The following is a 24610-nucleotide window of genomic DNA, read 5'->3' on the forward strand; positions in this document are numbered from 1 at the left end:
ATACTCTGTTAACTACTCTTTATCTTGAAGGTAACTTTCAGATTCTCACTTTCAATAACGTTCACTTTTCAAGTGAATAAATCCAATGTACTACCTTTGCAGCCTCCACCATGCGAGCTGTGGAGTCAGCCAAGAGTTTAGCTGCTGCCAGGAGCTTCTTGGAATTCTCCATGTCGATTTCAGCTTCCGCGTCTGACCTCATGGCGTTGACGAGGTCTGAGGTGGCCTGGGCCAGGACCCGGGCCTGGCGTACCATTTCACCTAGAGGGTGGGACAGAGGATGCAGTCTGTGCGTCTGCCTCTTAAAGCTCAGGGGAAACCTCAGGGGCCAGTACAGTCTCGTCTCTGTTCCTCTGGCAAAAAGGACAAAGAGAAATGAGCCTCCATGCTCCATTCCTAAGCAATGAAGCCAAGTCAGACCCAGAACCAAAAACATTCCCTATGGCTGCCAGGCCTGTCTACCCCAGAGGCATCCAAGTTCAGTCTCTAACTGTGCGGGATAGAGATGACATAAGTAACCTAAGAGGAACTTTTTATAAAGAGAAGGCAGGGAACAAGATTATGTGGATTTACTATATGCATTTATGCTTAGTAAATACTTATATAAAAAATACTATTTTCCACATGTCAAGAGTCTCTTACACCAAAGCCCCTATGATAAGCTCTTTGAGTAATGTGCATAGAAAAAAGTTATTTTTTAATTTTGAGCCTGCCTAACATCAGATGAGTGGTATCACATAACCCACTCTATTTGTGTCACTTGGCTCTAACTCATAGAAAGCACAGACCCCAGTTTCATGCTCAGATGCTGAGATCTGCTTTGGCCCAGTCTCCCTATCAATTATTTCTTTGCTCACCCTTTCCTTCCCAGCATTGGCTTTGATCTTGTTCTTAGGAACTGTGATTTTATTGAAATCTGTTTCAACTTCCTTTTGGAAGTGGGAGGGCTACCATCATAAACATTAAAAAATAAAACGATTCAAATATGAGCAATATCCTCCTTTGGGTCATTTGTGGAGAATCCTGAGGCACTATCAGCATGAAGGGGGAATGGGAAATTTCATGAAAATCATAATGTGCTCGATTCAAGGTACACTGGATTAGCTCCTGGGACAAGGAAGGGACATTAGTGAAAAACTGGTGAAATCTGAATAATGTCTGTAGTTTAAAGAACTGTAATGTACCAATGCTCATCTCCCAGTCCTGACCAATGTCCTGTAGGCTGGGGGAGATGTTAAAAACAGAGGAAACAGGGAATAGTAAAGGAAAAGTCTATTACTCCAGCAAGTTTTCTATAGATATAAAAAAATCCCACAATATGAAGTTTATTTAAATGAAAGAACCAAAAGAACCCACTTCTTAAATCACTTAAGAAAGATGGAGAAAAGCACAAGGTAGTTTTCTTAAAAAAAAAAAAAAACAACTCGACTGCTCTGTGCTGATGAATAAGTAGGAAAATAGACATCTTTCAAACTACTGGTGGGGTTGCAAACTGTGGAACCTTTCTGGAGAGAAATTTCAGACATATTTAAAATTAAAAATGTACATACTTATTGACCCAGAAACTCAAATGATGGGAACCTGTACTATCTATACTCCCCAAAGTAAACAGAGATATTTTTACAAGAATCATTACTACATTAACTTTATAAAACAAACAAAAATTTGGAAATTACCATTAGAAAACAACTGGTTAAGTAAATTATGATGTATTCTTGAATAGAATACTATGCTCCCATTAGAAAGAATACTATAGGTCAACAGGCAGAAACATTCTAATATATTCAGTGAAAAATGCTGCAAAAGAGTATATGTCATAGAACTCCATTAATATGGAAAAAAAGAGGATGTTATACACACATACACCTATATCTAGGTAGGAAGACTGAACATTTCTGAACAGGTAAAACGGAAATTGGTAAGTGGTCATTTCCAGAGATTTAGATGGGATAGTGATGGGCTGGGTCTGCTGCTGCTGCTGCTGCTAAGTTGCTTCAGTCGTGTCTGACTCTGTGCAACCCCATAGACGGCAGCCCACCAGGCTCCCCCGTCCCTGGGATTCTCCAGGCAAGAACACTGGAGTGGGTTGCCATTTCCTTCTCCAATGCATGAAAGTGAAAAGTGAAAGTGAAGTCGCTCAGTCATGTCTGACTCTTCGCGACCCCATGGACTGCAGCCTACCAGGCTCCTCCGTCCATGGGATTTTCCAGGCAAGAGTACTGGAGTGGGCTGCCATTTCCTTCTCCAGGGCTGGGTCTGGGGAGACTTAATTTTTAACTAATAGGCTGAAAAGGTTATATATATATATGTGTGTGTGTGTGTGTGTGTGTGTGTGTGTATAGTGATGTTTGACATCTTAGGAAAACTTTTCTGGTTGGAAAGAAACTGCCCCTCACAAAGCTAGCAAATAGTCAGAGACAGTAAAAGGTCTAGCCAAGAGTATGGTGGCAAACTAACCAATCCAGAGCTATCCTCTATCTGGCCCCTACAGCTAGGAGGCAATATTTCTCTGCCTTCATCACCCCAGAGCCATGGATGAGGCAACTTGGGATCATACCTATAAGGGAAGAGCCAGCTGAAATTATTTAGACTAGTCAAACCTAGGTTGTTCGTCTTGCTCCATCTTGCTTTTTCTATGGAAATCCCAATAAAGGCAGTGTCCTGAGCTCTCTCCTCAATCCTGTCTCTTGCCATCTGGTCAGAACCTGATGCTTCCCTTGTGACCCTGTGTGACAGGCAAAGACGCCCTGACTGGGACCTCTGAGTATAATAAACGTCCAAGCCTCATTCTTGCCTCTTCCTGTGGCGACACCAACTTTACCATAGCCAACATGGACATTCTAGGAACAAAAGGGATATACTGTGTACCTAAATTATATATATACATATAAAACTCTAGATGACATTAAGTCTCTCGGTGTTGCTTAGATGGGCAGATTAGAAGCCTTCTATCTTTCCCAGCTTCAGAAGAAGGCTATGACTGAGAGTGATTAGCATTAGCCCTTTTACCAGGTGTCCAGGAAACCATCATCTGACTTGCTCACAGTCAGTGCCATCAGGGAACCCCACACCGCCTGGCCCACCCACAGCCCCAGCCCAGCCCCTCACCAGCATCGCCCATGGAGCTGAAGATGCTCTCGGTGACACACATGATGGTGTCGGTGGCCTGGTCGTAGCGACCGATGGGCTCGCCTCGGCTGGCGAACTGGCGTACGTGCTGCAGGAGGTCGTGGAGGGCCTGGCTGACCACGCTGGCAGCCGCGCTGACCTGCTTCAGCAGCTCAGTGTCGTCGGTGGCCGCCTGGCAGGCACGGACACAGTTTTCTACTGAGCGATCCACAAGCTTCCCTGCTTCGATCAGCTGCTCCTGGCACACGGGGGAGCTGATGGTGGGGCTCACGACCTGAAGCGAGACGGGAGTGGGTCTTGGGCGCCGCATCACAACTCTAGTCTCCAGTGCCCACTAGCACTTCTGCCACGTCCTTCCCTGCCCTGGGCCTCAGTTCCTTACTTAGAGGACCAGCAATCAAACTGAACCGTCACTGGAGGTTTCTCATACTCGACCATTTCACTTTGTGATTTTTGGATGCCCACTAACTTTCACCTCCTTTACTGCTCTATTACCGTGGATACTACTGACTACTTCTGTAGAGAGAAATTTCTGATATTTACCATTCACACCTCTTCCTCTTGGGAACCTCTGAACTGAGTCTTCCAAGCTGAGATAAAGACTATGTCAAAGAATTATAATTTTTTTCCAGACATATTTCCTGGAAGTCTGCTTCACGGTTTAGAGAGTAGAGTGGGTTGCTTCAGCATCTGTGAAACTCGGCTGGTGAACAAGGAAAGCAGGAGGAGGGAGACCATCAATGATGCCTCCAATTGATGCTGCAAACCCTCTCCTAGGACTGAAAATGCCAGGGGGAACCAGATTACAGATCCGTGCGTGTGTGCTCGGTTGCTCAGTTGTGTCCGACTCTGTGATTCTATGGCCTGGGATCCACCAGGCTCCTCTGTCCATCCATGGCATTTCCCAGGCAAGAAAACTGGAGTGGGTTGCCCTTCCCTTCTCCAGGGGATCTTCCTGACCCGGGGATTGAATCCATGTCTCCTGCACTGGCAGGAGGATTCTTTACTGCTGAGCCATGAGGGAAGCTCTTACATCTGTACAGTATGTTGTATTGTCAGGTGGAGAAACTAACACCTACCATCTTGTGATGCATTATCTCAGCAAAGATACACATGGTTGAGTGGAAAGGGTATCTGAAGTTAGACCAGCCTGAGTTGCAAGCCTAGTCCAGGCACTTATGATTTCTGTGGCTGTAATCACTCAGTAACATCTAAGGGCCTCAGTCTCCTCTTCAGTAAACCGGGGGTGATGGTGCTTCATGAGGTTCTGTGTTACACAGAGTGTGTGCATCCTAATGACAACCATGAACTACATCATTATCCCTCATTCTGATACTGTGCAGTGCAGAAAGGGCTCCCACTATGTAGGTTATTACTGAACCCATGTATAATGCTATAACGGCATAATCCAAGAGCTCTTTGTGCACAGGGGTAAATAAGACATGCTGAGAAGTCCGAAGGGGAGACACAGCAATTTACACGCAGAAATGGCAATTAGACATGGAAAAGTACCACTGCTTCAGGACTTGAGCAAGGAAAAAATTATTAAAGTGGAATTGGACAGCTTATGCTAAAATACTACCATTTCACCTAAAAGACACCTGAAGCAAGCTCTGAATCTCAGACAATTTTAACAAGCTCTGCCCCTGTTTCCTCTCACAGACTGGAGGCGGATAAGAGCACGTGACACTCTGAAGAAAGGGCTGGGGTGCCCACCAGCTTACCTTGGCGCACGCCACTAGCTGGGAGGTAGAGAGGGCACACTGGGTGGCCGCGGCGATCACCCTGTTCTGCAGGACCGTGTCCTCAGCCACTTGGGCAACATTCTTTGCCTTTAGTACCAACATGGCAGCAGCATTGGCAACAGCTTTAGCCAAACTCATTAAAACGTCCTAAGGAAGGGGAAACAGAAAATAGTTATTTATATTTTCCCAGTCATCCATCAGAGCTGGAAAATAAAGCACTTAAATATTTTATGAAAATTCCATTCGACCTTTTTCCTTCAGTACTTTAGAATAACACTTTTTCCACTTATTTTACTGAAATGTCAAGTTAGTCTGAAAGCTAATTAAGGAAGGAGACTTAATCTTAATACTACAGTCTCCTATACTATAAGTAGCATAGGTTTCAATATAAAATAGGTTAATTTGAAGGAAGGGCTTTTTTTTTTTTTTTTTTTTAGGGCTTTTGTTTTAACCATTGATTCACATTTGTGCATTTAAACAACACTCAGAATCTTGACAACACCTCCTGAGTATGTGGTAGATCCAGCTGAAAATATACACTGAGTGGTAGGAAGGATGAAATTCATGGCCCGCCATGTCATCATGCTCCACTGTGACTTGAAAATTTATCTTTTGGATCTCTACTTTGCACAAGGATCCAAGCTGTTATCAGTTCAGCCACATCTTGGCCTCCAGAGGGCAACGTTGAACATGCATGGCTAGGACCTCCAGCTCAATAGCTCATGAATTCTCTGAACATAAGTTATCCTCAGTGTTCTGTAGCCTTCTAGATGGAGATAAATTATTATGAAAAGTGGAAAGGGAGCCTATATAAATAAACCAGTCTCAAGAAGACCTCACCAATGATGCAAAGCACTCTGAGCCTTTAAAGATCAGTTTATGTTGCAGGTCAACATAAAGGCTTCCTGCCTGCAGGCTGGAGAATCCTTTGACTCCCCCATCAGGTCTGTCATCATTCTGTGACCTGAAGAATCACCACTGCTACATTTAATGCACTTCTTGGCTTTTAATATTGAAGGTCATTTATTTTGTTTGGAAATGCCTTCCCAAACATATAGGCCAATTTTATTTTCAACCAGCATGTCAAGGCTTTCTCCCAGAGGAAATGTGGTCAGAAGTCTTTATTAATTCATCAGATAATGAAAAGCACTTTTGATTCTGAATGCAAAAGGCACCCACAGAGTCTTTACAACAAGATATTTTATGAGAAGATATACTGGAAAGAGTGTTCTGCCTGTACAATTTTATACAGAGCAAAGACTATATGTTTATTGTTGCTGCCACTCTTTGCGACCCTATGAACTGTAGCTTGCCAGGCTCCTCTGTCCATGGGATTTCCCAGGCAAGAATATTGGAGTGCGTTGCCATTTCCTTCTCCAAGGGATCTTCCTGACCCAGGGATTGAACCCATGTCTCCCACATGGCAGGAGGGTGCTTTACCACGGAGCCACTTGGAAAGCCCAAGACCATATATGTTATCCAGGCAAATCAGAAACCCATGCATCCACCAAGTAAGGAGATTTTAAAATGGACAATAACAAAGCAGTCAGAAAAGGGCAGTTTGATCCAGTCTTTCTTAGGTTTCTGGTGTTTACTCGATGTCCAAGGAGAAGTCATAGCCTGTGCTGCCAAGAGGTGAAGAGGCCTTTGGGATCCGACTGGCACTCATCTGCCACAGAACTTCTAGAAATTGATCCCAACACAGCCTGCAAAGCTATGGTTCTTGGCCCTCTATCTCAATGCTTAGTGAAAGCAAAATTTGAAAGTCACAAATTATTATCAAGATTTTTAAAAGCAGTCTTCCAAAATGTGTCAAAGTATTCCTTCCCTTGAAAGGAATCCATCTTCTCACCCAGAGACCAAGATTTGGTCATGGTTTTGTTAGACTGATTTAAAAATCCTGATTCTCCTACTAATTTTGTCCACCCCCCCGCTCACAAAAAATACAGTTAGAAAAAGAACATGATCCTGTGGCTATAGTTGCTGACAAGGCCCTTGTCAAACTTTTCAACAAGACCACTATTATGCAGCTCATGTAGAATAAACCTTTGTTAACTCTGGGAACATGCAGTACACTGAAAACTCAAGAAAAAGCTCCAAGATAGGATCTCAAGAACTGGAAAACCAAGAGAGTAAGAAATCCAATGTCAGTAAGCCAGGGGTTACCCACAACTGGAGGAGACTGTAGGATGACCTTACTGCACTGGTGTTTACCTAGAGACCTTACAGAAACAGGAAACATTCAAGCCAGGTCTTTCCTGTTAAGAAAACCACCATGGGACACTATCCTGAACTTGAACCTGCTTCTCTAGCCCATCTGAATAGAAGCAGACATTGGAGGCAGAGTTTATATTTACACGTGATGGAAACAGTTTGTCAAAGAATAAAAGGGGAAAAATCTATTTAAAAAAAAACAACCAAGAACCCACATGGATATATGAGATGCTTTAAGAAAGAGCTGTGACTTCCCTCTCAACTATTCCCAGACATTAGAAAATAAGTTGACTGCTTCAGGATAATTAAGCCTAGTAAACCAACGGATGAATCTCATATTTAACCAATTTCTAAGTAGGTACCTACTTACAAAGAACTACTTGCTCTAATACAAAATCCATAGGACAACACATGTGTTTGGGGATCTAATCAAGGGGAAGGAAGGATGAGGACATAATTAGCTTGGCTTTAGCAGGTTGTATTTATGTGGTCTACAGTTAGTTCTGTTTACAGTTATTACTGGCCACGCTAGCACAGAAATGGCTTCCAGGAATACCCCTACCACCCATTCTGTGTCTCAGCCTCCCTGATCACATGAATGTTCATGCACTGAATGTTCAAGCCTTAATGCAGGATCTGAACGAGTCCTGTGTCCCCAGCACCCCAGGAATGTGGAAAGTAGAGGAGAAGGGGCATGTTTAATGTATCCACAACATACACGATCATATCTTAGAGTAACTAACGCATCTCGAGGTGATGAAATCCAGTAGTTCTAGATGAAATAGCAAGCAAAATTGCCCCCCTTGAGGCAAGTGGAATGCTAATAGAAAGCTGGATGATTTTATTCTAAACTCTACAGAAATTCCAAACACTGAACCTGCCATAGGATTTAGAAAAGGGTACCTTCCTGAAAACCTGGACTGCAGCAGTTTAATGAGAACGTATTTGTATGTTACTTGTAAAATTAAGACTTAGGAGGAGTAGGAAGAGGAATGAAAGGCATCTGCCCATAAGTATGTGAGAAGAGGAGTTCATCTGGCCTGAAGATCCCCAGCAGGAGGCCTCCCCACCCCATTTGCGGGGGCTGGGAATGGAGGCAGACAAGTTGAGATCTTGTCTGAGCTGGCAGTGCATCCAGCCAGCTGCAGACAGTGGCTACAGCTGGTCCCCAGAGGATATGTCTTTGGTATTGAAAAAAAGGGGGGGTGGGTGACAAAAGGGACTTCTCTGCCACACTTGTGGTTCTGAATATGACACAGACACATTCAAAGCTCTCAACACAATGGAATGCTTGTGCTATGTGGGAGCAGAGTGTATGGGAGTGCGTGTGTTTTCACTATTACATGTGGACTCAAGAATGATGCAATTCAAAACTGCCCCAAATAGATAAAACAAGACTGGCCATGAGTGGATAATTGTAGAGTTGGGTGGTTGATATAAGGATGGTTGTGACATTATTCCTTCCATGTTTGTGTTTAAAGAAAGGGCAGCATGCTGACTAGTGAGAACAGCTAAGCAGATGTTTCAATGTGGTGATGTATGGTGTAAGTGAATTGAGTTTTTCAATTAAAATTTTTTTTCGTTAACACATAAAAGATTACACTCTAAGATAATCCACCTTCACCCTTCTCTTGTCAGTTCAAGGAAGACTCCGTTTTTCATTACCTTCTCCCTGCTTGGGTCTAAGACCATCACTTAGGGTCCAAGATTATGGACTGCAAATATCTTACCTGGAATCGCTCGTCGGTCTCATTCTCTCCGATCTGCCGCAGAAGATCCCCGCTGGCTTGTCCTATGCTTCCAGCGGCGGTCAAAACTGTCTGTCGAGGCTACAAACACAGAGCACATCTTAGTGGGAAAGAGAATGCACTGCCTCCCCAGCAGCATCAGACAGGGCAGCGCAGGAAGAGGAGTCCTACAGGCTGGCTTCCTCCTGCAGCCCAATAAACTCTGGAACTGTCTGCCAGACAGGAGACATACATGTGCTTGTGGAATCTGTGCAAGGAACTACCATTGCTCAAAACCAGCAATGTCTGAATAGATTTGAAACGATCAATTAACAAGCCTCATTCAACTGGTAGGAAATTAGGGTACAGATTTGTATTCCCTTTACATGTGTATTTGTCATGTGTGTGTTAGTTTCTCAGGTTACATCTAATCAAGTAGCCTTGGGTGGGGGAAGGGAGGCTTCCTTCTAAGAGCCTGTTGTTGTTCAGTCGCTCAGTCATATCCAGCTCTTTGCAACCCCATGGACTGCAGGATGCCAAGCTTCCCTGTCCCTCATCATCTTCCAGAGTTTGCCCAAGTTCATGTCCATTGCATCGGTGATGCCATCCAGCCATCTCATCCTTTGACATCCTCCTCTTCTGCCCTCAATCTTTCCTAGCATAAGGGACTTTTCCAAAGAGTTGGCTGTTCACATCAGATAACCAAAATACTGGAGTTTTTGCTTCAGCATCAGTCCTTCCAATGAGTATTCAGGGTTGATCTCCCTTAAGACTGACTGGTTTGATCTCCTTGCTATCCAGGAGACCTTCAGGAACCTTCTCCAGCACCAGAGTTGGAAGGCATCGATTCTTTGGTGCTCTGCCTTCTTTATAGTCCAGATCTCACAACCACATGGGACTACTAGGAAGACCATAGTCTTAACTATATGGACTTTTCTCAGCAGAGTAAAGCTTCAGTTAAGGCACTCAGTCATGTCTGACTCTTTGTGACCACATGAACCACAGCACACCAGGCCTCCCTGTCCATCACCAACTCCCGGAGTTCACCCAAACTCATGTGCATCGAGCTGGTGATGCCAATCAACCATCTCATCCTCTGTCGTCCCCTTCTCCTCCTGCCCCCAGTCCCTGCCAGCATCAGGGTCTTTTCCAATGAGTCAACTCTTCGCATGAGGTGGCTAAAGTATTGGCGTTTCAGCCTTAGCTTCAGTCCTTCCAGTGAACACCCAGGACTGGTCTCCTTTAGGATGGACTGGTTGGATCTCCTTGCAGTCCAAGGGACTTGCAAGAGTCTTCTCCAGTACCACATTTCAAAAGCATCAATTGTTCGGTGCTCAGCTTTCTTCACAGTCCAACTTTCACATTCATACATGACCACTGGAAAAACCATAGCCTTGACTAGACGGACCTTTGTTGGCAAAGTAATGTCTCTGCTTTTCAATATGCTATCTAGGTTGGTCATAACTTTTCCCTCCAAGGAGTAAGCATCTTTTAATTTCATGGCTGCAATCACCATCTGCAGTGGTTTTGGAGCCCCCCAAAAATAAAGTCTGACACTGTTTCCACTGTTTCCCCATTTCCCATGAAGTGATGCGACCAGATGACATGATCTTAGTTTTCTGAATGTTGAGCTTTAAGCCAACTTTTTCACTCTCCTCTTTTACTTTCGTCTTCACTTTCTGCCATAGGGTGGTGCCATCTGCATAGCTGAGGTTATTGATATTTCTCCCAGCAATCTTGATTCCAGCTTGTGCTTCTTCCAGTCCAGCGTTTCTCATGACGTACTCTGCATATAAGTTAAATAAGCAGGGTGACAGTATACAGCCTTGATGTACTCCGTGTAATGCTTAGCCAGTATCAAAGGCTGCACCATAGCTTCTGCACACAGTTCAGCAACCCCAAACCTTGCAGTGTGGTAACGTGAGCCACTGGGATGGAAGGAGCAGCTAGGGAAGCAAGAGTCTCATGGGTCTCAAAGGCTGCATCTACCTCATCAGAGCCTGAGTGACTTTGGGGGAGAATGGATCCATGTATATACATGGCTGAGTCCCCTCACTGTCCACTGGAAACTACCACAACATTGTTAATTGTTTATACCCCAACACAAAATAAAAAGTTAAAAAAAAGAACCTTGAGTGACTGCTCACCCCAAAGCTCACCTCTCCAGAAGTTGGCTGCACAGCTTTCAGCAAATCTGACACAGCCCCGGCGAGGGTCCTCGCGGCTCTGAGCAAGTCCTCCCCACTGCCCACCTCGTCATCCATGAGGGCTGCTAGCAGCTTCACGCCCTTGGACATCTCCGTCAGGTTGGAAGAAATGGTGGTGATGGCGCATCCCACGGCAGTGTAGTCGGTGTCCGCAGGATCACCTGGGACAGAGAAGGATTGACACCATCAGAGAAGGGCGGTGAAGGCTGCAGAGAGCCCAGGGTAACATGAGACAGGGGGTGACACTGGCAGCAGACCCCCACCCGCTTGCGACATCCTGCAAGAGTCAGGCATCTCGTCTCCCCATCTCCAAGGCTGCTCTTCATGAGGTCCTTTCACCCTGAGGTCTCACACTTTGAGATTCTGAGTGTGAACACCTTTAAAACTAGCATCTCACAGTCCTTTTCAGAAGGCCTCTCCAAGGTCAGCAGCTTGGAGAGGTCAACTCTGTCCCCGAAACACTGCAAGGCTGCTTGGTGATGCCAAGATCGTCCCTGGCTCTCACTTGACCATGCGAGGCTGAGAGCCATGCAATCCAGAGAAGACCACAGTTAGACAAGATGGAGGAAGGCACCCGTGACGGCTAGTCATACAAAACCATTTTGAGACTGTAAGCTCTCAGAAGGCAGAAACTGGCCTCAATAAACTCTGAAGTATGTCCAGCAGCTTGATGGACAATGAGCTGAGTAAGTGCTTTTCACTGAGGGTGCATGATATAGTCACATAGGCAAGAGAGGGTCCCCGCCTTTCTCCTGGGTCAGGTGGAGAAAATGCTTGAAGCATTGTGAGGGCCTAAAAATAGGCTCTTCTCTCAGAATAGGAAAAATCTGTTGCTTCAATCAAAGACTAAGAACTTCTCTCTTTTTTTTTTTTTTTGAACAAAACCACAATACACCACAAATCCCTCAAGGACTCACCGGCTGTGAGGTTAACAACTGACGCGGTTCCAGCTGTGATGGCATCGACTTGAGAGTGGATTTCGTGTTTGGATTCATCCACTTTATTCTGAACCCACACCCTGGACGCCTGCAAAACCAGATAACTGCATGACACAATCGCTGCGCAGGGTTACCCAGGAAACCAGAGAAGCCGTGCCATAAAATGAGACCAGCATTCTGACCACACTCCTCTCACTGGGCCGGCACCTGTGAGGCCCTTACGTCATCTTTAACAATGTCCTTAACAGGTCTCTTGCTCATTCATTCATGCCACATGGAATGAAAATTCTCAATGCTTCTTACTCGGGCTACCTTTTATTTAAGATTTTGGAGACAAAACTCTCTATGGTTTTACATAGGTAAATCCAGTTAAAAAAATGGAGATAATTAGTATCTTATAATAATACTGCCCAGTGGCACCAACGTGCATGCTCAGTCATGTCTGACTCCTTCTGACCCCATGGGCTATAGCCTTCCAGGCTCCACTGTCCATGGGATTTCACAGGCAAGAAAACTCGAGTGGGTTGCCACTTCCTACTCAATGGGATCCTTCCAACTCAGGGATTGAACTGCATCTCCTGTGTCTACTGCAGTGGCGGGCAGATTACCACCGAGTCACCTGGGAAACTCACTGGCAGCAACTGTTGCTAATTTTCAACTTCATTTTTTTAGAGAATGGAGTGAGAATCAGGGTATTTTAGCTGAGAGTCTTCTCTCAGTGTAGCAACTGTCTTTTATGACATGAATATCATGCTGATGTGCACCTTTACTGGCAGGATTTTGAGGGGTGGTCTTCAGGACTCCTGCTCTGGATCCATAATATGTCATATGACATTGAGCAAACTTCACTCAGTTCCTGTGCCTAAATTTCTTCTACTGTAAAAACTCAGTGGTCTTTTGAAACCTTTCTAGTTCTTATACTTTATGCTCATGTGACTCTTAGCAAATTCTGCTTTTGGCCATTTCTGGTCTTAGCCAATGAGTGCTTATACTGGCAATGGTGATCCCATGGTAATAGATGGTTCTGGTCTCCTTCCCCAAATAGTCCCCAAATATTAATCTTGGTTCAGAGTATGTCTAGCACTAAAATATTTTATATATTAATTCTTCAAAAGTTGGTGAAGCAAGAATATTAAGTCCAGATATTTAAAAACTCCCTCTCCCAACTATGCTGGATATGGGAGGCTGCCATATGTATTTTTAGTCTCAAGTTCCTGAAAGCAAAATACTTAATAACTTCAGAGACTTGAGACAAACAGCTTTGAGGATGCTGCACCCTTCAGGTTTACAGGTACACAAATGAAAAACACATTGAGCAGAGAGAACTTGGAGGCAGCTGTCCTGACTGGATGAGACGAGGCTACAAACTGTGTCTTGGTTCTGCCCCTGTGATGTCCAGGCAGTACTACAGCCATGGTTTCCAACCCTGGCTGCATATGAGAATCATAAAGAGATAAAACACCATGGAAACCCAGGCCCCACCTCCAGCAACACTGATCTGCTTGGTCTGACCTGGGCCCTAGGCTTTGTCCTTTAAGCCTTTCAGGTGATTCTAATGTGCAAAGCGGGACAGAGAATGACAATGGTAGCCGGTGCTTGGCAAACTTCCCTGTGTACACAAAACAGCTGGGAACTAAAACATAGATTCTGATTCAGAAGGGCGGAGGCAGGCCTAAGATTCTGTACCTCTCAAAAGATCCTAGGTGCTGCCAAGGCTGCTGGCCTGGGGATCACAATTTAAACAGCAAGGGACTAGATGATTTCATGCAATGGCAGCTATGGGAAGGCAGTTAAACGCCCTGCCTCACTGAAAAGTTCAGTAGTACGAACCCAGCAGTTCACAAAGCATGGTTCCCAGACAAGCAGTAGCACCTGAGAACTTGCTGGAAATGCAAATTCTCCAGCCTCACCCCAGACCAACTGAGTCAGAAAAAATGGGGGAGGGGCCCATTTTTAGCCTCTGGATGACTCTGAGGTTTGCTTGAGTGTGAGAACCACCGGGATTAACAACAAATCCAGCTAATACTCACTGGGCTCACACTGTGTTAGGTGCGGGGCTAAGAACTTTGTGAAGTGAAAGTGAAAGGTGCTCAGTCAACTCTTTGTGACGCCATGGACTATACAGTGAGAACAGTATAGAGAACAGTACAGAGACTATACAGTCCATGGAATTCTCCAGGCCAGAAAACTGGAGTGAGCAGCTGTTCCCTTCTCCAGGGGATCTTTCCAACCCAGGGATCGAATCCAGGTCTCCCACATTGCAGGCAGATTCTTTACCAGCTGAGCCACAAGGGAAGCCCACACACAAGGGAAGAACTTTTTTTTCATGATTGTGTTGTCAACCCTCACAACAGCCCTTCTCAGGGATAACAAAGTGGACCTTAGAGAAAGTTGCCCAGAAGACATAGCCACTGAGCCGTAGGCCTGGAATGTGGGCCCCACTTGAGTCTAAGTTCTTAGCCTAAAGGGGTACTGCCAATAGCCCGTAGCATTTTATGATTCTTTCTTCCTGTGCTAAGTGCTAAATTGCTTCAGTCATGTCCAACTCTTTGTGACCCTATGGACTATAGCCCTCCAGGCACCTCAGTCCATGGGAATCTCTAGGCAAGAATACTGGAGTGGGGATCTTCCCAACCCAGGGATCAAATCAGTATCTTTTATGTCTCCTGCATTGCAGGTGGGTTCTTTACCACTAGTACCCTCTTCCTTGGGTGCAGCTTAAAGACAGGGACTCCATCTCTTAAAAAAAATATGGATTGGCACCTCACCCAGCTGGAGACAGAGATTCACCTCACTGAATCTAGCCAGAGTACAGAATCCCATTTTCTGTGAGGGCAGAGACATTAAATAAAAATGCTGAACTTCCCTGGTGGTCTAGTGGCTGACTCCATGCTCCCAAGGCTGGGGGCCTGGGTTCAATCTTGGTCAGGGAAACAGATCCCACAGGCCACAACTAAAGATCCCATGTGCTGCAATTAAGACTGGCACAGCCAAATAAATAAATATTTAAAAAAAGAAAATATTCTTTAAAAAAAAGTGCTGAATGACCCTCACCATATCCTGGCCGAGAGGTGGCAGGGAGTCGAGCTCGCTGAGGTCATCCTGGGCCTGCTGGACAGCGTGCATGCTCGTGTTGATGGTCCCCATGAGGGCCTGCTGGGCTGAGGTCTGCAAAGGTAGGTAACACAGGGATCACACCATGCTCCTGGCCTGGCAACAGAGCCTCTATGTAAGCAAGGAAATTGGATCTGGGATCAAGACACAGCGGTACAGAGTACCTCTCAACAAACTGCCTGAACCACCTCCTATTTCAACTGGGGCTGGAAATAGGTATTGTGACACATGAATAGAATACTAAATAGGGGTGTTTGCAATAGAGTGATTATAATCAGCAGAGTGTAGAGAGTGTAATTAGCTGACAAGAAGGCTCAGAAAGAGTCCCCTGCTGGGAGCTCAGGGGCCCCAACCCTTGAGTATTCAGAACAGAAGTTCCCCTGCACAGGAATCATGTGGGTGTTAGATTTGAATTCTTGGTAAGTAAATAAAGATTTCACCCAAACCTACAATACAGTCAACATGCTTCTTCAGTCAAATCACTTCTGGGCTTTCAGGCTCTTCTGCTTTCAAAAAGTTCTTGTCCAAAGCATGAGATTCCAGAGAGACTCAGGCAGAGGAGCACAGTGTAAGAAACCAATGATGTGCTCGGGGGGTGTGTGGAGTGGAACGGACTTGGACTAGTTCTGAGCCTCTCTGAGGGGTACTGGGCTGATGAGCAAGTTCGCGAGCAGGATCCTAGCCCTCACTCACAAACCACGTGGAGAGGCCACTGGCTCTTGTCCAGCCCTTGAGGACACCTGTAGTCCTAGACAGAGCACTGCCAGAGCCACCCATTTAAAAGAAAACACACTGGGAATTGGGCATTTGGGACTGCAGAGCTGAAGAGCCAGGGTGCAGATGGGAAGTAGCAAGCGTGGGGATAACACACACAACCCATCACCAGGCTGGTATCGCTCCCTGGACACCAGGGCAGCCTAGTGATGCACAGGGCAGGGCCCCCGGGAGCCTCACCAGCGGGGGCATGTGACCGCGGTGCATCTGCCCAACCATGACCTGCTGCTGTGGGGAGGGCATGCTGCCAACATTGAAGGTCTCAGGCCCGCTGGAGCCAGAGCGCATTACCGCTGGCAGGGCCACCGAACCATGTTCCACCTTCCCGGTGCGATTGAACTGCTGCTGCAGGATGGTGGACCTGCGGGGAACAGAAGCTTTGGTCACTGCGAGGTGGCCGCTCACATGGAGTGTCAATGCGCCTGATACCACAGGTGTTAGCAGTGTTCATGCTGCATGCTATGACAACCAGTTTAAAAGAGGCAAATATAGACAGGATCATGAATGAGGTAACAGCACTCAAATGCTCAGCAAAACCCTGAGATGAATGAATCCTTTGATATAATCAGTACTGTAATTAATTACTGGCTTTATGCTATTAGCTGTTCAGAAAGACACAGAAAGCAATGACGTTCTAGGCCTAAGTGAATGTTCTGGATACAGTGATGTAGTATTTGGTAAATTCTACCTGAAATAGCATTCATTCAACACAAATCTACTGCATGCCAGGTTCTATTCTAAGCCCTGGGGACAGAGATCAGTAATCCTTAGTTTGAAGGAAGAAATGTGGAAATGAACTTCACATCTCCCTCAGCTTAGCTCTCCTTTCCCAGGTGGAAAGCCACTGACCACAGAGGATGTTTCAACACCTGTGGAGCCTTGATGACTGGCTGACCTTGGTACCTCGTCCAAATGATGTCAACTTAAGTCTGGGAAGACTCCCAGAGCATCTAGTAAAAAAAAATTTCAAGTTTTTACCTCTTGATATTTTCCTGGAATGAGAGGTGAGTGCCAAGGACTTTGAGCACATGAGGGTAAGACTCTGATAACCCAGAGGACAAACCCACAGGGAATATGGGAGAGTCTGTGTTGCGGGGTGGGGAGGGAGTGGGGCAGGGTTGGTGAGTAGCTGTGTTAAGGCATAGGAGCCTCTGTCCCAGGATTCTGGAACCATCACAGTGTACTTCCTGTTGCCCAGGGCAAAGGTTGTGAGTCAAGTTAGGGTACCAATCGACAGGTATCCATGGAGGGACATTAGCATCTGCAGAGGAACTGGCACTAGAGAGGGTGTATCTAAGGCTCCTCTCAGAGCTCAGCTACATTCCAAGATCTCAGCCAATGTCTAATTCAGGGAGAAGTGAAAGATCTCGTGATGAGGATCTCCCTGGACTGTGATGCCCTCGCAGTGGGGAGGGGCTGCAGTGGTGCCAGGCAGGGGAGGGTCCCAGCACTCAGGGCACAGACACTTACTGAGCTTCTCCTAGGAGAAGTTCAAGTGCAGTGGAATCCTGTGAAGCGCACAGTTGACCCTATTAGGAAGCACTAGCTTACTAACATTCATCTGATGGTCATTAATAACTCCAAGAAATCAAGTCTTTTGCCAGAGGGTACCAAACAGCACTTGAAATGCAGTACATCAAATTTGGCTCCAAGTTGTATACTGCTGCTGCTACTGCTGCTAAGTCACTTCAGTCGTGTCTGACTCTGTGCGACCCCAGAGACGGCAGCCCACCAGGCTCCCCCATCCCTGGGATTCTCCAGGCAAGAACACTGGAGTGGGTTGCCATTTCCTTCTCCAATGCATGAAAGTGAAAAGTGAAAGTGAAGTTGCTCAGTTGTGTCTGACTCTTAGCAACCCCATGGACTGCAGCCTACCAGGCTCCTCTATCCATGGGATTTTCCAGGCAAAAGTACTGGAGTGGGGTGCCATTGCCTTCTCCAAAGTTGTATACTAATAGGGGACAAATAGAGAAACACTTTCAAGGGGATTACGATGCAAACTGTGAGAAAGTGGTACACAGCAGCCAAGGTGGAGAAACAGTGACTACAACTGGGCAAGTTCAAGATGCTGCCCTAGGACAGCGCCCTAGAGGAGATGTCGCAGACCTGAATCCGAGTCCTGGCTCGGCCCCAGGTGTACATCTCAACTGACCTCCAGGAGCTTCAGATTCCTCATCCACGGTCTGAGGATGACAAGATCTAGCCTACCTCTGCCATGGGGGATGTTGCTGGGATCAAGTAAGACAGCAAGATGGACACACACAGTATAGACCAGAAAAACTGTCACTACAATGCTCCATGAACATCAAGGGGGTGGGTGAACAGGCTTCTCAACAGGTCTTGCCTATTCCTAAATTTTAATAAATCTCAGTTTCCTCATTCACAAAACGGGGCTAAATTGAGACTGCTCTAAATTTAAAATAATGATAAAAATAGCAAATATGTATTACAATCAAGAGATTGCTTAATGTGCTTTATTTGTTTTATAATCATTATTAAGAACTCAAGCATCGAAATCAACTTATGAGGTAGTACTATCAATCATTATTCATGAAGGAGACAGAGAAAACTCATAACGCCCCCAGGGCCACACATTGAAAAACAGACCCCAGATTGAAACCTAGTAACTCTGGCTCCAGAGTCCCTGTTTTTACCATTTCCTTTTGCTACCTCATGACATGTGTATCAAGCACGGCAGTAACTAGCGTCTCATAAACAAAAATTCCCCTACTGGGTAGGTCCCTAGCCCAAAAGATACAGAACTGAACTCACTCTCCAGGCTTTGATGATAATGATGCAGTTTATGAGATTTAAATCAGAAATTCAAAGTGGGACATGAAGGCTTACCATGTCTAAAGATGGAATTAAGTACCACATGGTCTTCCGTGTCTCCCTGAAACCCCCAGCCGCCCTCACCCCAACAGGACACCCTCAACAGTGAATGACAATGGTCTGGGGACCACACTTTGAGAAGCAAGACTCATCTGTCTCATCCATCATCCCTCCACGTGAAGGACTTCAGGCAACCGGCCCAGAGTTGGCCTAGGAAACCTGCCCATGCTGGGAGAAGGCAGTTATCCCTCATCTTAAATACACTTACTTTTTAGGGGAGACAGATTCTTCTAACATAGTTGACTCCTCATCGCCCTCCAGTCCAAATCTATCTTTACTTTGTTTCTGAGGTAAAACAAGACAAACATGAAAGTTAGCAGGTCTTGACACAAGATCCTTTTAAGGAGGCCTTTTAAAATGAGCCACATAAGCAGGTACGTTAAGGTTGATCCCAAATTCCTTGTATGGGATATTGAATAAGTGATAGGTGAATAAAATCAATAGTTATAATGAAAAAGAAATGTAATATTTAATATATATATATAGTGCCTTTTGTATATATTATTGCACAGACAATTTCATATAGTTAAAATTAAGACACTAATACTCTACTGCTGCTGCTGCTGCTGCTGCTAAGTCGCTTCAGTCGTGTCCGACTCTGTGCGACCCCATAGACAGCAGCCCACCAGGCTCCCCCATCCCTGGGATTCTCCAGGCAAGAACACTGGAGTGGGTTGCCATTGCCTTCTCCAATGCAGGAAAGTGAAAAGTGAAAGTGAAGTCGCTCAGTCGTGTCTGACTCTTAGCGACTCCATGGACTGCAGCCTACCAGGCTCCTCCATCCATGGGATTTTCCAGGCAAGAGTACTGGAGTGGGGTGCCATTGCCTTCTCCGAATACTCTACTAGAACTTGGCTATTTCAGCGGGTGGTATCTTGAAACCTTAGGAAAGGTTATTTTATGTACCACTATGGCATATAACACCCTCCCCCTCATTAAAACTGGATGAGAGAGAAAGAAAAAAAATGAAAGTAAATCTTTAGGCCCTCAACCCAGTTTCTAGAGAGGAAAACGTAACAACTACCTAGAGAGGAAGATGCTGAGGGGTGAGCTAGGCTCATTCATTAGCTAAATGATACACTTGCTCACTACCTGGCAGTCAATGACACAAATGTGAGCTGCAGCAAAATCAGAAATGGATACGTGGTCAAAGACTGCACACTCAAGCAATCTTAATGCTAAAGATTCCATTAGCGCATCAAGTACTTTACATGAGCTTTTTATTTTCCAGGTAGCTACACCATCTAAACTGAGACTTTTAAATAAAGAAGTGCTGTCTAATCTGCACAGTATGAAATACCTTTTTGAGGATGATGTCAATGTAGCCTGCAATCAGCTGGGATATTTGCTCTCCTTCAGTGGTCTGTACGGAGTAGTAGCTTTCCTGATACTCCCCAAAATCCTAGGGGGGGAAAACTCACGTTAGAAGAAATACAGTCACATCACCAGTTCCAAAGGTGAGGGGGCCCAATCTTGGAACAAGTTCTGGCATAGATTCACTGTTCTTGCTCATCTCCCCTAAATACAACACCCTAAAACGTATTCAACAAACAATGGTAGGGCTCTGAAACCTGGAAAGTTGTATTGACTGGTGACCTCAGTATTCGAGGCACCACAATCTGATGAGTTCTCGAGTTTTATTTTATATCCCACATTTCCAAGGCTGGGTGCTGGAGAGGCCTGAAACTTGGAACCTCCAACAGGAAAGTTATGAAAGTCTGTTCTCTCTGGCCAAGGGACCAGGAGATGGGAAGCCCAACAAAGACCTAATTGGGAGCCTCAAGCAGCTTCACAACTGAGTTGCTCATGGGCGGCTGCAAAGCAGTGAAAGCCTGGCCATCCCAGGCCCTTCTCCACAACCCAGGCAGGCAGGTGGTCTGATCGCTCTGCAGCAGTGGCCACAGTGAAGCCCTGTGTCTCCCTCCCCTCCACTCACCTTCTGTGTCCCTAAGAAAGGTCACCTGTTAATAGTAGGTGGCCATAGGAATTACTTTATTCCCTCATAGACAGCACTAGCAGGCTTTGAGCAGGAACCCAGCAATGTCAGAAGAACAAGGCAGTCCAGAACATTGCCAGGGCTCAGAAAATAAATTTCCATTGCCAACTCAAGTCCACAGAAGTATGCCAGAACATTGGACTATACACCAGACCTAAACAAGGTGACTGTCTACGAAAACAGAGATATAAAGAAGATCCTGATATAAAATCCATAGCATCTAGGATATAATTAAAAATCACTATGCATGTCAAGAACCAAGATGAATACAATGTAAGAAAAAAAAAAAGATAATCAACTGATGCCAATACTGAAATGAATCAGATGTTGGAATCATCTGGTAAGAATTTTTAAATTTTGAATCATAAAAAATGTTTCAACAATGACAAAATCTCCTGAAACAAATGAAAACAAGAGGCTTAACAAAGAAATTTAAGTCATAAAAAAGAACCAGACTGAAATTTGCAAATAAAAAAATGCCATAATCGAAGTAAAAAACTCATGGGATAGATAAAACAGTACTGTGGAAATGACAAAGAACAGAACCAGTCAGCTCGAAAATAGACTGATAAAATTTAGTCAAGTGAAACAACAGAAAACAGGCAAAACAAAAGAGAGCTTCAGGGATCTGTAGGACAATTTAAAAAAGACCTAATATCCATATCATCAGAAACACAGAAGGAGAGTAGAGCCTCCTACTGTTGGACCAAAATATATACATACATTATATATATATATATATATATGTATATAAAGAAACAATGACTGAAAACTTATAAAAATTAGTGAATGACGTAAGCCTACAAATTTAAGAAACTAAGCAAACCCTACAACAGAATAAGCCTAAGAAATCCACACCAAGAACTTGTGAAAACTGGAGAAAGACAATCTTCAAAACATTCATAGAAAAGCAGTATGTTACCTATAAATGAACACCAAACGATGCCAGAAAGTTTCTATGCTGAAACAGCAGAGGGCAGAGAGAAGTGGAATGACATTTTTCAAGTGCTAAAAGAATTGAGAATCTCAAATTCTGTATCTGGCAAAATTAATCTTCATGAATGAAGGGAAAATAAGAAGATTCTCCGTCAGCTAAAGGAAAACTAAAAAATTTGTTGCTAGCAGATTTACCTTTAAAGAATGGCTTAAGAAAAACTCTCTGAATACATAGAAAATGAAAACAAAAGAAAACTGGGAACTTTAGAAAGAGAAAGAGCAATGAGATGGATAAAAACAGAAGTAAATTATATCCTTCACCTCATGCGTTTTCTTCAATCTTATTATGTGGATGAAGCAAAAGTAATACCATCTCATGTAGTGGTCAATGTATAATATATAGAAGAAATACTTAAATAATTATACTCAAAAAGCATGGCAGGTAAGTAGACCTAAATGGAAGGAAGGTATGTTTTCTGAAGATTCCTCCCAACTGGCAAGAGTCAATGCTCAAATTAGATAACTAACATTCCCACCAAGGCCCCTTCTTGATACCTTTTTTCTGATGCTCTGATGTAAGATCTTTCCTAGATGCAGATGTTTCAAGTGTTCATGAGAGCTGGAGAATGGTACCATTTAGGAGTTCTGAAGAAACTGACAAATTTCAACACTTTCTGATTCTCTTATGGCTCAATACAACTACAAAATAATTGCACTACTGATTTTCATATATCAGTGTGGCTGGCTATAGTGAGGGCCACACGGTATACTCTGCTAAAAGCAGATACTGAGGTTGGGAGGGAGAATTCAGAAGTTTAAAGGTCTGGAACAAACACACATCCTCCCGACATTCAGTGTACTTCACTTTGGGCATTTTGTTATCATCGTCTCATTTGACTCTGGTAACTCTGAGAAACAGGTATTACTATTCCCATTTCACAACCAAGGACGTTAAAGCTCAGAGAGGAGAAGTAACTTGAGCAAATGCATAGAACTGGGAAGGAAAGCTGATTTCGAACACTACCCCACAGTCTGTGCTATTCCCACTGTACAGCATGTCTCTTCATAGGCAGGCTGGGAAAACACAGTTTGGCAAGATGTCACAATTCTTAAGAGCTTATTTAGAAACTTCTAAAACTAGAGATGAGAAGCATCCCTATGGCCTCACAGCATCATCAAATTGTTTTTTAGGCTATACTGGGGATGGCATCAGAACCACAGAAGACCAAGAATCATCCTTGACTGGCTCTTTCTAATTAAGGAACTCAGACCGCCTTAGAGGACCGACCAGAGATAAAGAGGTGGCTAAGGAGACCCAGCGCTCAACATCTCCCTCACTTCTAGACCAGTGACTACCCCCACTCCCTGCCCTAGGGACTCCCACCATCTGTCCCTCTCCAAGGCCAGGGAAGCCCAGTGGGCTTATCTTGTTTCCCCTGCCCCATGGTATCACCCAGAATATGCTAGCCCACTCATTGCTTCAGCCAGTCCCTACCAGTGTGAAGCTCTTGGGTGAGGCTGCCCAGCGCTTGACCGTGGTCAGTGGCCACTCCTGCAACACTTCCTTGGTCTTTTCATCCACACGCATCACTGAGTCTTTGGTGATCCCCAGCAGGCGAGGCACCAGCTTGTTCTTCCCTTTCATCTTTTCCTGAAACAGGAGGTACAAAGAATCAGTGCTCTTCCTTTGAATATATCTGATTTTTCCAAGTCATCAGTGATTTTGTGATTTTTTACCTGCGGTCAACTTACATCACTGTTTCAAAATAGGCGGGGCTGTTGGAAAATCAAGAGTTTTTTAAAGACTAGATAAATGACTCGTAAATTAAAGGGATGGAAGCTAAAACAGAGCTATCAGAAGACTGGAAGGATCCACAGAAATTGGAAAGATCCACAAGTTTTCTCTGCAGAGAGATACTGTCCAGAAGGTCAGGCTGCTCCAAAAACAGAGATTGTGACAGAAAAAACATATCCAGAGAAAAAGAAGTTAAACTGAACTCCCAGTAGCCACCTCAGTGAGTAACACAAAAAGGTTAATATAGAATTTAAATATGGCACTTCAGCTATTTAGAATTAACTAAAATTGCCAGAGTAGTTATCTTCTCATTACTAAGCACAGATTTTTTTTTTAAAATATTCCCTGAAATATATTTCCATCTGGAGGCTTGGGTTTTGTTATTTTTAATGTGTATCTATGGACTCAAAATATTTTGATTGGTTTTAATAAGTTTTTAAAGAAATAGTTATCATACCTATTAAAATAATTTTTTAAAATAATAATTCCTACCTCATTTCATGCAAAGATGAGCACAATAAAGGACAGAAATGGTATGGATCTAACAGAAGCAGAAGATATTAAGAAGAGGTGGCAAGAATACACAGAAGAACTGTACAAAAAAGATCATCATGAGCTAGATAAACATGATGGTGTGATCACTCACCTAAAGCCAGATATCCTGGAATGCATAGTCAAGTGGGCCTTAGGAAGCATTACTATGAACAAAGCCAGTGGAGGTGATAGAATTCCAGCTGAGCTATTTCAAATCCTAAAAGATGATGCTGTGAAAGTGTTACACTCAATATGCCAGCAAACCTGGAAAACTCAGCAGTGGTCACAGGATTGGAAACTCAGTTTTCATTCCAAACCCAAAGAAAGGCAATGCCAAAGAATGCTCAAACTAAAGCACAATTGCATTCATCTCACACGCTAGCAAAGTAATGCTCAAAATTCTCCAAGCCAGGCTTCAACAGTACCATGAACTTCCAGATGTTCAAGCTGGATTTAGAAAAGGCAGAGGAACCAGAGATCAAATTGCCAACATCTGCTGGATCATCGAAAAAGAGAGTTCCAGAAAAACATCTATTTCTGTTTTACTGACTATGCCAAAGCCTTTGACTGTGTGGATCACAACAAACTGTGGAAAATTCTGAAAGAGAT

General features: G+C 44.4%; 1 protein-coding gene across 10 annotated transcripts in view; it reads right to left on the reverse strand.

Annotated features, from left to right (window-relative positions):
- The window catches only part of TLN2 (talin 2), a 495231-nt gene that overhangs the window by 144294 nt on the left and 326327 nt on the right, over positions 1-24610 (reverse strand). For all 10 annotated transcript variants that reach the window (XM_024997998.2, XM_024998001.2, XM_024997999.2 and 7 more), the window contains 11 exons: positions 23168-23323; positions 20041-20142; positions 18949-19025; positions 16029-16209; positions 15015-15128; positions 11940-12048; positions 10975-11183; positions 8819-8917; positions 4854-5021; positions 3109-3403; positions 95-261 (listed from right to left, as the gene is read on the reverse strand). In XM_024997998.2, the coding sequence (XP_024853766.1) occupies positions 95-261; positions 3109-3403; positions 4854-5021; positions 8819-8917; positions 10975-11183; positions 11940-12048; positions 15015-15128; positions 16029-16209; positions 18949-19025; positions 20041-20142; positions 23168-23323 (1677 nt within the window). The remainder of the gene's footprint in view (positions 1-94; positions 262-3108; positions 3404-4853; positions 5022-8818; positions 8918-10974; positions 11184-11939; positions 12049-15014; positions 15129-16028; positions 16210-18948; positions 19026-20040; positions 20143-23167; positions 23324-24610) is intronic.

This window comes from Bos taurus, chromosome 10, assembly GCF_002263795.3.
Source record: "Bos taurus isolate L1 Dominette 01449 registration number 42190680 breed Hereford chromosome 10, ARS-UCD2.0, whole genome shotgun sequence".
Lineage (NCBI taxonomy): Eukaryota > Metazoa > Chordata > Mammalia > Artiodactyla > Bovidae > Bos > Bos taurus.